General features: G+C 40.2%; 1 protein-coding gene across 13 annotated transcripts in view; it reads left to right on the top strand.

Moving 5' to 3' along the window:
- Positions 1-12,983, top strand: part of FOXN3 (forkhead box N3) — a 218,092-nt gene that overhangs the window by 180,503 nt on the left and 24,606 nt on the right. For 8 of the 13 annotated variants that reach the window (XM_074868571.1, XM_074868573.1, XM_074868564.1 and 5 more), the window contains one exon: positions 8,535-8,600. The exons of 3 other annotated variants lie outside the window; for them this stretch is intronic. In XM_074868571.1, the coding sequence (XP_074724672.1) occupies positions 8,535-8,600 (66 nt within the window). The remainder of the gene's footprint in view (positions 1-8,534; positions 8,601-12,983) is intronic. 2 more of the 13 variants (XM_074868574.1, XM_074868572.1) reach the window with 1 other exon arrangement.

Raw genomic sequence — 12,983 nt, 5'->3', positions numbered from 1 at the left:
CAGGTCAGCTTTGTCATGAAGTGGTGTGAGGTCTGGTGCTGGAGTGTCAGACATCATCCTGGTGCTTCTGCAGGTTTATGTAGATGAGCCTCTGTGCAAACAGGCTTCCACTGACATAGTTTCTTCCTGACTGTGTCTTTGTGTTCTTTACCTCTCTGTCATAGAGTTTTGCAGAGGACTTACCTGCCCTAGAGAAGCACGGTTTAGAAGGCAGTTTCTGGAGAGTCCCTTTCCCTGGGACACATTGTGAGCAGCAACACTGCATAAATACTTCTGAAAACTCACATTCAACCTTTTTATTTTGTTCCAGCTCCTGCTAGAAGGGTTCTCCCAAAATACCATTGCTCTGTTGTCTAGAAATGTTCTGGTTACCAGTCTGTCTTCAGCCAATGTTGCTTTACTGAAACTGTCTTTCAACTTAATAGTTCTATTCCTTGCTTTTCCCCTCTGCGTCCCATGGTCACTTCATTGTGTTGATAGTCTTACTTCTTTTCTGCCTTTGTTTTGTTTAACTGAGCAAACCAAGCTCTGTTTTCTCTCCTAAAGTCAGTTTCCATGTCGGTTCAGCTGTCCAGCTTGGGTTTTTAGCCTTTTAGTTATTTTTTTCAAAAAATGAATTGTTCCTGCTTTTCTCAGGATACAGGTTGGAGTGAGCTCTTCATGCAGTGACTTGCAGAAACTGCAGCCTTCCCCAGGCTGAGGTCTAGAGTTCCTCAGCCCAGTCTATTTCCCAGAGGGTCCACAGGAACCATTTAGTTCATCAAAACTTGCTCTTTGGAAATCATAGATCTTAAATAAAATTAGGCTTGCTGTTATCCTTCCCACTTAATCTAAACTGAATCACTTTGTGGTCCCCTGTTCCAAAGTCATCGTCATTATTTAAGATAGAGCAGAAAAGAATCTATTCTTGTTCACGCAGCAACATGGATAAAGAAACTTGTCAGCTGTCACATCCAGGAATAACTGGCCTTACTATGGTTAATAGCGTTTGCTCTCCAATCTGTACTGTAAAGTTAGTCTCCTCTGTTGACATAATTCCCATTTCTTTAATGATGCAGAGCTCTATCCAGATCCTTATTTTATCTCGTGCAAGAAGTCAAGAGCAGACCCAGCGTCTCTCTTAGAAGTCTTCTCTGACCATCTTTTGACAACATTTCCAAACATTTTCTGTTTTCTTCTGTTTCCAAAGTCTGCTGTTTCATTATTGCATGACAGTGTCCTACCACATAAAACCCGTATTTCTTTTCCTTGAAAAGCACAGACCTTTTGACACCTGTTTCAATAATAATTGCCGTTTCACCCTGTTTGTGAATTTTCCTGTAATAACACTAGTGCCTTGAGTTCCTCTTTTATTATGTCAGTCTGCCTGTGTTATTAGCACACAGCTATTTTAGCTGCTGGGTTTTTCATTCACCTTTTCTGCTCTTGTTTTTGGTTTTAGGCTGCATTTGGCTCCCTAGTTAGACTGTATACAGTCCTTTCACTGTCAGTGTCACATGCCTGACCCCTTTTCTCATCATTAGTAGCATTTTTTCCTTCAAATCACTGAAATACCTTTCTCATTGTTGTTTTCATGTTTATCTGATGTTTTCCCCTTTGCTTTCTGGATCCTGAAAAGGGTGTGGAATTCATGTTCGTCTCCCCAGGCCTTCCCTGTCTGTGTTCATGCTGTGGGTTGTGCCATGGTGGTTCCAATAGTTGAGATGTTTGCCTGAAGCCTTCCTGAAGACTCATCTTGCAGTGAAAGTACCCAAAAACCACCTTTTCCTGCAGAACCAGTGGCTGAGAGAAGGAGGGACTGTAAACATTTCCCCAGGGGTCACTCGGGCTATGTGAGATGCATCGGTTCTTTTCTGGTCGGCATGTCCTGTGCTTGCTGGACTGAAAGACATACTCGGTTCTCAAGGTCTGGTGGACACAAATGTATTTTGAAATAGCATGAGAAGGAAATGAGTGCTTACAATGAACACTTGTATGGGACAATAAGGTATGGTTTATTTAGTCTCAAATGGTCAGAGTTTTGTAGAGGGCTTCCTCCTGCCAGGCATCCTCACACTTTGCTGAAAGAAAAACCTGTTGTTAGCAGCAGAGACATTATGAAGGCTTGAGCAATAATGACCTTGATGTCCCAGTTAGAGATAACACATATCTTCATAACTGGGGTCAAAGAGCATGTGTGTTTGTGTGTATGTGTATCCTTTGGTCAAAAAAAAAAAAGGTGCAACCTCTTAAGACTGCAAGGAGTTACAGCCCTCATAATCCCATCTTCCACTGTAGAAGCTGAGGCTGCAGCAATCAGTTAAGAAGATGGTTGAAATTCCTGATCACAGATTAGGTAAGTACCTGACAGAACAGCAAGTTGTTTCTCTCTTTCTGTGCTAGGGTTACCAGGTAGTGCTTTCTTCAGGTGATGTTTTCTGTTCAGTAATACAAGCTGCACATGCTGGATGGAGTCAAAAAGGACTTTACTGTTGCCTTTGTGATGGGTAAATTTTCTTTTCACATCCTTCAGCACTGAAAATTAAGCTTGCCAGTGATATATACCAAAATTTAAAAATATTTTAAAAAATAAAGAAACAAAAACAAAGCAAAGATCTCCACCCTGTTTTTAAGCAGACAATGTATTATAATACGCCGGTTTTATGTATGTCTATCTCATCTCTCTTTAGTCAGCTGTCTCTTAAAAGATTTTTATGTTGCACTGGTAAAATATGTATCAGTGTTGTGAGTCTTCAAACAGTTAATTGGTCTTAATCTTTACTACTGAGATGAAAAATTAGGATGATATGTTTTGGTTTCATACAGCTTTCCAAATGACAGATGAACCTCTCTGAGTTTGTGCATGTGCAAGACCTTCTGTAACTCTTTCTCCTACTGTTCTTTTTATTAAAGCTAATATTTTTAACAAAAATATATGTTGTAACTGTTTATACAGTTTTTCAGCTGATAAAATGGTATTGTTCAGGAATGGAAATTGTATGTGTTAGCTTCATGACAATACAAATTAACAAAATAGAGGAGCAGGAAGAAGGTTTCTGTTACAAATTCTGTATTTTTTAAAATTAGACTTCTCAGAATAATTTGTACTGTAGCTTACTTGGCAGTGCCGGAAATTAGCTTAAAAAACAGGAAAATTATTGGTTCATTTAGACCCGTACCTTTCTTCTTCTGTGTCTCATACTAGATCCTTTCAAAGGAGTGGGGGAACCACTGTGACTGCCAGACCACTTTTGTATTGCTAGTGAAATTGCTTCCTCCTGGCCTCTATTATATAGCTTCCAGAATTCTCATTCTTGGTCTTTCATGCACTGTTGTTGAGGTATGAATATAATTTCTTGTTTCTTCCCAAGATCTTGGTTCTGAATCGTATCGGTTTACCATATGCTTCCACAAGTATTCTGTTCATTTTAAGAGCTCTTCTCAACCTTATTTAAATATTTCAGAAGTGGACACAGTGGCATCCTACACCAAGGAGTTTGACAGAGTTACAGTACTTACAGTTTTCTTCAGGTATTTTTTCCTATCTTGCACACTGCAATTTTATTTTAACATCTAGGTTCTTATTCTGTCATCAGGCAAAATAAATTAAAAAAATAGAAAAAAGGGGAAAAAAGCCTTCACTCTACTATTCTCTGTGTCTTTGACCTAACCTGACTCATACCAAGGTTACCCATCACGATGTGGGAAGGGAAAAGGCACATCTATTACCAGACAAGTTAAATAGGGGCAAGCTGCTATTTGCTCTGTTGCGGTTTAATAAGCCCAAAGGTAAAAGGTGGAAGACAGAGTGTTGCTTTTGCAACATTTTCCGGCTGCCAAAAATTTAAAATATCAAAGAATCAAATCACAAAAAATGTGTAGGAATGGGCTATGCTAGGAATTGAGGCAGGGAGTAAAAAGACTGATCTTATAAGAAAAGAATAAACTGGACTTACATCTTCTGAGTACAGTGACAGTAAGTTTTATGCATTCCAGCTACAGTAGAGCATTTGAATGGAAAAAAGTAGTGGAGGATGCTGAGGTTAAAAAGTTAGAAGGGGCTGAAAACTAGCATACTGAACGGTGAAGTGAAATTCTTTACAAAAATAGTTCTATTTTATATGTAGTAACTTCAAATTAAAAGAAGATCTTATAAATTCCTTCCTGATGAGATAACATGGCAATGGTTGTAGTGTACAGATGGTGCAGTTTATTTACTAACTGTATTCTTTACGTCGTTTGGCAGTAACATTTTAGTAGTACCTAAATATGCATCTTAAGTGCCTCTCTCTAGGCATCTGTGCTGGAAAATTCGGCCATGGTTGCTTTGAACTGCTTCAACTGCTATTTTCTTTAAAACCTTATAGTACGGCTGTAAAAATAAATACCCTCTAGCAAAATCAAGAGCGACTCTGTTACCCTAATTTTTATTACAATTTAGTTGGAAGGGGATGAATTTGAAGCATTCAGTGAAATCAGATGAAAGTTTTAAATAAAAACATCAAAATAATATTATTATAGAACACTTCCTCTCTCTATGAAATTAACTCAGATCAGAGATCACAACATAATAAAAGGACAGCTGTCACATCCAGCTTTCTCAGGTACCTGTTTGGTTTTAGTTATTTTTTGTCAATTCTAGAATAAACAGTCTGTCACCTGAGGGTTATCCTCTGCTTTGCTGCATGTATGTATGTAATCTCATGCTAAAATATTTCATGCCTACTATTTCTCCACTTCACATGTCTGTGCAGGACAGATTCTGATCTATACAGGTAATGTGCAGTGTGAAGTCTGGCTCAAAGCACGTCTTGACAATATACACTAGATCATAATTCCACAGAGTGATAAATTGTAGGTTAGTTCCTCAGTGAAAGAACTAGATGCTGTTTACTGATTTGGTGTTCACTTTTGAACACTTCGCTGAGTAAGGACTTGAATCTAAAATGCAGCAAACAGACCTGCCACGAGGTTTGTGAGTTATCCTTTGTTGGTATCATCTTAATCAAAAGAAGTTTTCTCTTCGAAAGCAATGCTGGCAAAAATAACAGCAGGCTCCCACTGCAACGGGAGGTACTGCAGCTGTGGTGGAGTTCCTGCCCCTTGTTGGCTTTGAACTGCGTTGGGATGTATGCTTTCATGCCTTACGAGTTTGTGTAAGTGCTTAAGGTTTCTTCCAGATCCTTTCTGATACCCTGTGAAGGACACTTGGTGGATGAGGGACCAAGCACTGAAACTTCAGATTGTAGCATGAAGCACTGAGTGTATAGACCACAGTCATCTGTTAGGGAGAGCTGTGGCTGCTGGCAATTTTTTGTCACAATTTTTGTCACTCTCTGATGTTTCCTGTTTGAGACTTTGATGTACCCTTCCTTCTTCATACAACATCCACAGTCCTTCCTTTTCTTTGTTGTTCCTTACTTTCTTCTTTCACTGGGAAAGTTGGGCATCTTCTATATTCCACTAGCAAAAAATGAACATAGAGTTTGTGTATGCAGTCAATTCACCACTTTAATTAACAAAAAGAAACCAGAATGCATTAATTTAAATACCTAATTTTCTAAATTCCAAAACTTTGTATGTAGCTATTTTTAACCTGGTTTCCTAGGGAAAGATGTTCCTGCAATCATTTTTCACTAACCACCCACTGTTAATAACTTCAGGAGCCTTTGTGTTGATCACAGACTTCAGGTAGGGCAGAGATCTGTTATGAAATCCACAGCTTCATGAACACAGACAGGCAGGTAGAAGGGAGAGGATCCAGTTACCAGGCTGGTCGGGCTGCCACGCAAGGTCATCCCTTACTGCTGGAAGTGAGAGGATCTGCATGGAAGAGACTTCACGAAGATGTCAGCTGTGGGGAAAGGGCCATCAGCATGGGGGCACTGGTGGGTACCAGGAGTCTAAGCAGGAAACGCCAGTCCAAGCAAAGGTGCCCTTCATGCATCTGCCTTCAGTGCTACTCCTTATGACTACTACCTGGCTCTTCTTGACTGATGTCCTTCTCAGGAGACTATCTCCAAATCATGAGCGTAAATGCTGCGCAGGAATGAGCTGGCCTTTCAGTTTGCCCTCGGACATTGCTTCGGCACCTCTTTGTGTGGTCTCTGACTGCTGGTCCTCAGCCCTTGTCTTCCTTGTGTACCCAGTCCCTCCTTTTTCTTTTCTCTCTGCAGAAGGACAACGCAAAGCACATTACCCTGGATCTTACTGACACCACCCTGGGTGCGTGTCTCCAAGCCCTCTTACCTCTGCCAAGGCATTAATGGAGTAACTGTCTGGTTTCTTCAAGAACATACCAGTAGAAACAGAGCTAGACACCATAGCAGGTGTGGATGGACTTGAACCATGGTTGTGCTGTGGAAAACAGCTGCTGTGGATGCAGTCGTATGTTGTAAACAGCTTGTGTTACAGTCGTGAAATCATCACAGAAATGTGGTGGTAGCATTAGTGGTCCGAAGGCTAAGAATGAACCTTTCAAGATAAACCAGTTACAACAATTTTATCTCAAAGCACAGAGTTTGTTACACAAAACATGAAGTCAGCAGGAAATGTGTTTTCTCTGGCTGTGTCCTTTTATTCTTTCAACAGCAAAATTAACGTTATGCTAATGTTACTCAGTGGTGGGACCTTGTTTAAAGTAAAACAAGAAAACAAAATTTAGGAACAGCCGATAAAGAAGTGCTGAAGTTGGCTGTATGAATTGTGATACAGTAAATTCAACTTCTAACAGTCTTCTGATTTTATGGTATGAAAGAGGTGGAAGAATTCTGGTTTGATTTAGCTTTATTTCTCAGGCTTCTTTGCTTTTTGTCTTGCTTTTTAATGTTAGATTATCCCTCTTCAGTTTGACTAAAGGGAAACTGGCTGTGTGGGCTGTGTGGTGTGTGGACCCAGTCCTGCAACATGGCGCGTGTTCGGGAGTGAAGCTGTTTGGAAATGGCACTTTCAGCATAGACACTTGCAGCAGGAATACTGCTTTTGATGTATCTTCAGACTTGAAGATGAACATAAGTTGGTGAAGCTGGTTTTCTCAGTAGTCTGTTGGTGACTTTTGGAAAAGGGTATGCTGACCTGTCCAGGAGACAGACAGGCACCTGCTTTCCAGTAGGTGGGCACCTTTTATACTAATTTAGTCTGCTGCTGCTTCAACTTAGTTTTACACCTGCTACACTGTTGCTCTGTTTACTGTTTCAGCAATTAAATAATAGAGTAGCCATTGGAAGTGTTTCCAGCTATTCACAGAAAAGTAGTACATACTTAAACTAATAAAAAAATGCCTTTTTTTTTCTTAAACGGTCAAGTGAATTTCTGTTTCGCTTAAGCAGATATTGAAATCCTCTCTACGTCATTTGTATTGTTAATAAATTGTAGGGCTTTATACCACATCACATTACTGGAAATAGATTTGAAATATATAAAGGTACAATATACATCTATTTTTAACAGTGAAAAGTAATTGTCTGACATAATAGCCAAAATAAAGTGCCATGAAGCTATTAGTAGTAAATTGAATTTTTTGGTATGTAATTTAGTATAAATACTGACAAGCTGAAAAAAACCCAAAACCCAAACAACTAACACATTCTCATTAGTCATTCAGTTTAGCAGCACAGAGGCAGCAGTCGGCCAGGGCGTGCGTTTTTATGTCTGCTTCAATTGCACACTTCATTTATTTGGACATGGCATAGGCGGCTTTCTCTGTCACACGGCATCACTGCACGATTAGCAAGTTGCGCCCCAGGGCAGCTGGGACGCTTTGCTGGGGCAGATGTTCTTTTCAGCTTATTCAGTGGCCGTTGTGGGGTTGTTTACTGTTGTCATAGCTACCTACATTTCCATAGCAGCCGAGCTGCTGTGTGTGAAGCAAGTGAATGTAGTTATAAAAGGATCATATTTTGTTCTGTCTCTATAACTTACCATCTGTCAACTGTTCGTGATGGATTCAGAAACCAATTTAAGAATAACAGCAGCCAGCCGATGATTTTTGCTTATATTAAAGTGACAATGGATGAGGATGCAAATAAGTTGGTGCTTCAGTGAAATGCTAGGGTTTTTTTCCCTTAACTGTAGCAGTTTGGCTTCCAACACTTTCTCAAACATCGCTGAAATCCTTATCAACAAATAGAAATGACCAAGTGTCATCTTCTGTGCTTGCTCAGGTGTAGGTGTTCCTTATGCTTTCCCACTCTACTGTCAGCTCATCCCTGTGTGTTGCTTCCAAATTGTGATGTTGCATCTGCTTTCATAGATCCTTTGTAATGAAATCTAAATACTCTCCATAGAATTAAACAGCAAATTCATGAGGCTAACAGAAAAGGTATCATGCACACATGAGTATGGTTTGGTGACATCCATTCACTGCGCTCTACTTAATAGTAGCAATGGGATCACATGCAAGTTTGGGGGGAAATTCAATGTGTGATCAACGAGCCCTCCAAATAATGAACTCATACCTTTTCACTGCAGAGATTTGGTTGAACCTGTAGTTTAGCAACGGGGGCAAGAAGATTAGCCCAGTTGTAAATAATGTATTTATTGGTTGATTTTTCCAGATCCTGACATTGATGCTGCCACTGCCATGATGCTTTTGAATACTCCCCCTGAGATACAAGCAGGTTGTGAGTAGATATTTCTATAGCATATAGCAACATAGACGTGTAAAGTTAATATTCTCTTTTATAAGTATGCAGCGTACCAGATAAAAAGGAAGATTTAATGAAGAAATATAACTTCCCTTGTAGACCTTTACACTTCCTTGACCCTTACATGAGTATAATTTTGTGATTCATATTACATTCTTTGTTACATGAATAATAGTAATCCATGATCTCTAATTGAAAAGAGGGGTTATTGTTATTCATGACATACACATAATTGAGTAACATACTATTATCTGTACTGATAGAAAGACCTGGGGCAACAGCCAGGAGAAAGGCAGGAAGAGAAAGAGAGCAAGAGAGCGAAGGGTACATGGCATATGGTTTTGTTTTCATTTTGTTTTGATTTGACTCCCATCGTGTGAGTTACCACAGCCATCTGGATACTTCCCATTCACTTGGGCACTGTTTCAACTCCTTCCTTGCACACATCCTGCCCAATTTGCTTTTTTACTCTGTCTGATGCAAGGCAGTAGGCAGGCTCCTGGGAGCAAGGAAAGGTCTCATTTCCTGCCAATACTGTCCGTGTTCTGTGAGCAGACCCGAGGTTTTGATGCTGTGTATTATCAGAGCACCGAAGGGGCCTTGGCCCCCACTGTTCTGGGCTGTGCAAATAGTGCAGGAATCATCCTGCCGCACAGAGCTTGCAGTGAAGGTATTAGAGGAATCCGTAGAGGAATACAGCTGCACAAAAGCAGGGAGTACAAGAAAACAAACATATCGCTGGTCAGCAAGCATGGTAGTAATGCCAAGTGACAGGCAGCTCTAAAAAATAAAGGCAGAAGTTAAAATAGAAACCATTATCAAGCCTGCCTGGCATCACTGCTATTGTTCTAGCTCGGGCAACCAAATCCAAATTCCAGGGGAAGCCTTGATTCGCACTTTGATACTCTGCCTGGGGAAGAGAGTCAATTACCATCAAAGCATTTCCTGTGCAGCGGAGGAAAGCTATTGTCAGCCTGCTTTGTGACCCTGCCAGAGAAATGCCTCTTGAGAAGCTCCTCTCCGGGGAGAGCACGATGTACCAAGAAACTCTTCCGGGAAGATAGAAGAGTGGTCCTTGTCCTCCTCTCTTAAACAGCCTTCAGGGGTTGTGCGCAGTAAAAGGGTGAGCAATCCCAGCTACATGTAGGTAGGAAAAACGAAAGATTTTATCGGGGCGAGGAGGTTATTGTTGGGCTTCAGGGGAAAGAATAAAATGAGAGATCTTCAAAGGATCAGAAATTTAAAGAAGCTAAATTTGTGGGGTGGAGAAAAGGGGAAAAGAAGTTGGTGTAGAATGATAATGCAGGGGTAAAAGGGCATGTGAAAAGAGGGAGGGAGACATAAAGCAGTATGTGCACAGGAAAGGAATGGGAAAACACAGAATAATCTGAGCCTCCAGAGGAACTGGAGAGCAGGAGAAGATTGCAGACAAGAAAGGGAGGAGATCCATAGTAAGCTGCATGTACTAAACATGCTGCAGATTTTTATCACGTGTGCATGTTTGCCAGCATTGCAGGTGTTTGCGTGGAAGTGATTTGGAGACTTGGGGACTGTCATTTCATAGAGATCATAGCTTGCAGGTTGGCAAATGGCTTATTGCTATTTTAGTTTGTAGAAGGCTAGAATTTCCTTCCTCAGAGCGACCTCTACGAGTTTGGCATATCTCTCCCTCCACGTCACCTTCTCAGTGGGCTGTTGTTGCAGGACACCAAAAGTGAGAGTGAGATGAAAGCAGAAAGGTGGCTTCTCATTCACATTGCTCCCTCCTTGATGTCTGCAAGTAATGAGGCCTTCCTCTGTGCCTTTAAACTGACATGTAGGGTCTGCTCAGAAGTTCATGCATCCCTCCAAATGTTGGCTAGAATTGGCTGGTGCCGGGAGAAAAGAGCAGAAGTTTTTATCGTAACCTCAGAGGCCCTCTAGATTACAAAGGAGAAATATTTGTGTGTGTATGCGAATGGATACCTGAGGAAGTAAATCAGCCTGTCCTATGAATTGCAGTTGGGTCTCACCTACCATGTTAGGAAAATCTTAGGCAACTTAAAGCAAATTAATTACTACTGCACATTAAGGAACAATGGCATAAAAAATCACATTTAAAATTAGTTTTCAAATAAAAGGCAATTGGGCTATAAGAATTTCATTGCAATGCTGAGCATCATCTAGAAGCTCACAGTTCATTCTCTGTTCTGTCAGTGAGTACAGTGGTCTGTAAATCAAGCTGTGAATGATCAGGGCAATAAGCATGCTGGTACTCTTTGATCCCTTGAAGATTTAGAGTTCTGTTTGTCATATTAGACTGTGGTGTCAAGCATGTGCTCAAGCCATCAGGGCTGCAGAATGCCCCATCTTCTGAAGACAAGCTTGCCTGAAAGTGATTTGAAGAGAGGGAGACATAGTTTACAGTTTGGCCAAAGGTGTTAATAACCTGACTGAAAACACCCTTTTGGTCTGAGAGTCTGACTCCAAGTTTGCCAGTTACTTCCACAACAAAGACAGTCAGATGGAGGCAGAACCTGGGTGTCATTTCACAGTACAACAACTTGACAAGTCAGAAAATTTAAAACTCCAGTCCCTTAAGGCCTTTGCCCATCCTACAAACATTTAACCATTGTTGTGAAACATGGATACCTCCAAAGCAGATTGTGACAGAGTTTGAATTCATGTTTGTGTGGATGGTTAGTGGGCTTTTGACTTTGAAGGCATCTTCTTGGATTAAAAGCTGTCTTTCCAGCAGGATAAAAATCCATGCTTATCTAGGCAACGTGGATGCTAAAAGCATCTTTAGGATGAAGATAGCAACAGCCTTATTCAAAGTCTTATTACAATTTATTCTTTTAATGTAGTCTGTCAGAAAGGAATCCCATCTCAGTGGCTTTAGAAAATCCGGAGTAAACTATTCCTGCATTGTAACAGATTGATTAATTAGCTTTACAGTTTTAAATGACCATTTAAAATTCCATACCCATGTGTGAAACACTACTAACAACCACATACAAATTTTAAAATCAGTTTTTGCTTTTATATGAAATCCTGAAATGATGTCTGAGCTGGCACGAACACTGCTTACTATTTACCCCAATCACATCGTGCTTTGGTTTTCATGGAAAAAAAAAAAAGGCAGAATAAAAGAGTAAAACACTGTTGTTAGGATTATTTTGTGTTTGTGGGGATTTTACTTTATAGCTTCATGAAATTGATTGTTCACATTGTCACTAAAGGTTGGAAATAATGCAATTATAGTTGGGATGTTGACATCAGAAATCAATTTCTAAAATATTAACACTTGCAGTATTTTCACAGACCAAATATTTCTAGATAGTAACTAAAGACAGAAGTTCAAAGTAACCAGCTCTGTGCGAAAGTCTGCTGAAACATACAGTCCAGCTGACACCAAGAATAAAGCATGAAAGCTTTATTCTAGCCTGTGATATGCTAGGAAAGGGTATGTAGGAACACAGTTTCAGTACTTTTTTGCTTCAGTTTGTAGAAGTCCTTGTATTTCATCACATTTTGTATGGTTTAATTATGTTTAAAAAGAAACAGCAGCTGAAACACCTACTTTCTTCAATAGCAGCTATCGCAGGTTACAAATACTTTGGATTCTTTTAGCAGCTGGTACATGAATATTAATTCCAAAATACATGACTTGCATTGAAAACTGTATTTTGATCTGCAGGGAACTGGGTACTGGCTGGGCCACCTTTGGCAAGTTGCGTCAGATTTCTGGGCCTGTTTTCGTTGATAGGAATCTAATTCACAGAGAGAACAGAGGAAAAGGAGATTGGTGAAGCTCTGTTTAGAATTCATGGCTACTAACTCAGTAAAGCCCATGAGTTAGTTTTGTACAATTGTTAAGATTTTCAGTACTTCATAATGTTTTGAAAGTGTATGTTACCATCTGTCATTCCAGTGTAGCATTCCCAACTCTTAAAGAGTGTAGTGTCCTGGGCATGTCTTTTAGTGTTGCCAAACCATTATGTTTTGCCATGAATAAAATGGAGATGATTTTGGTGGTTTTGCAGTTTATTTGAATTTCCTGAGATTCGAGTCACTGTAAGCATTTTAAGTAGCAATTGGTGAGGTCATTCTGAACTTAGAATCATTTGCTCTTCAGGAAGGACCAGGAAGCAGGGAGTGTGTGTAGTGTGTTGCTGCTGCTGCTACTGCTAGTGAAACGATGCTGTAGTCAAAGGGATTATGCTGGAAATCTTGACTGAATTCAAGAAGCTCCTGACTCAGCAATATTACACATAGCTTCGAATTCATGAGTAGTCCTTTGCCTGTTGCTATATAATTTGGGAGTTGCACGCAAATGTAAGTACATTGCTCAGGCTGAAGTTTAATACTGCAGACACT

Source organism: Strix uralensis, chromosome 4 (genome assembly GCF_047716275.1).
Source record: "Strix uralensis isolate ZFMK-TIS-50842 chromosome 4, bStrUra1, whole genome shotgun sequence".
Lineage (NCBI taxonomy): Eukaryota > Metazoa > Chordata > Aves > Strigiformes > Strigidae > Strix > Strix uralensis.
This window is presented reverse-complemented; position numbering and strand designations above follow the sequence as displayed.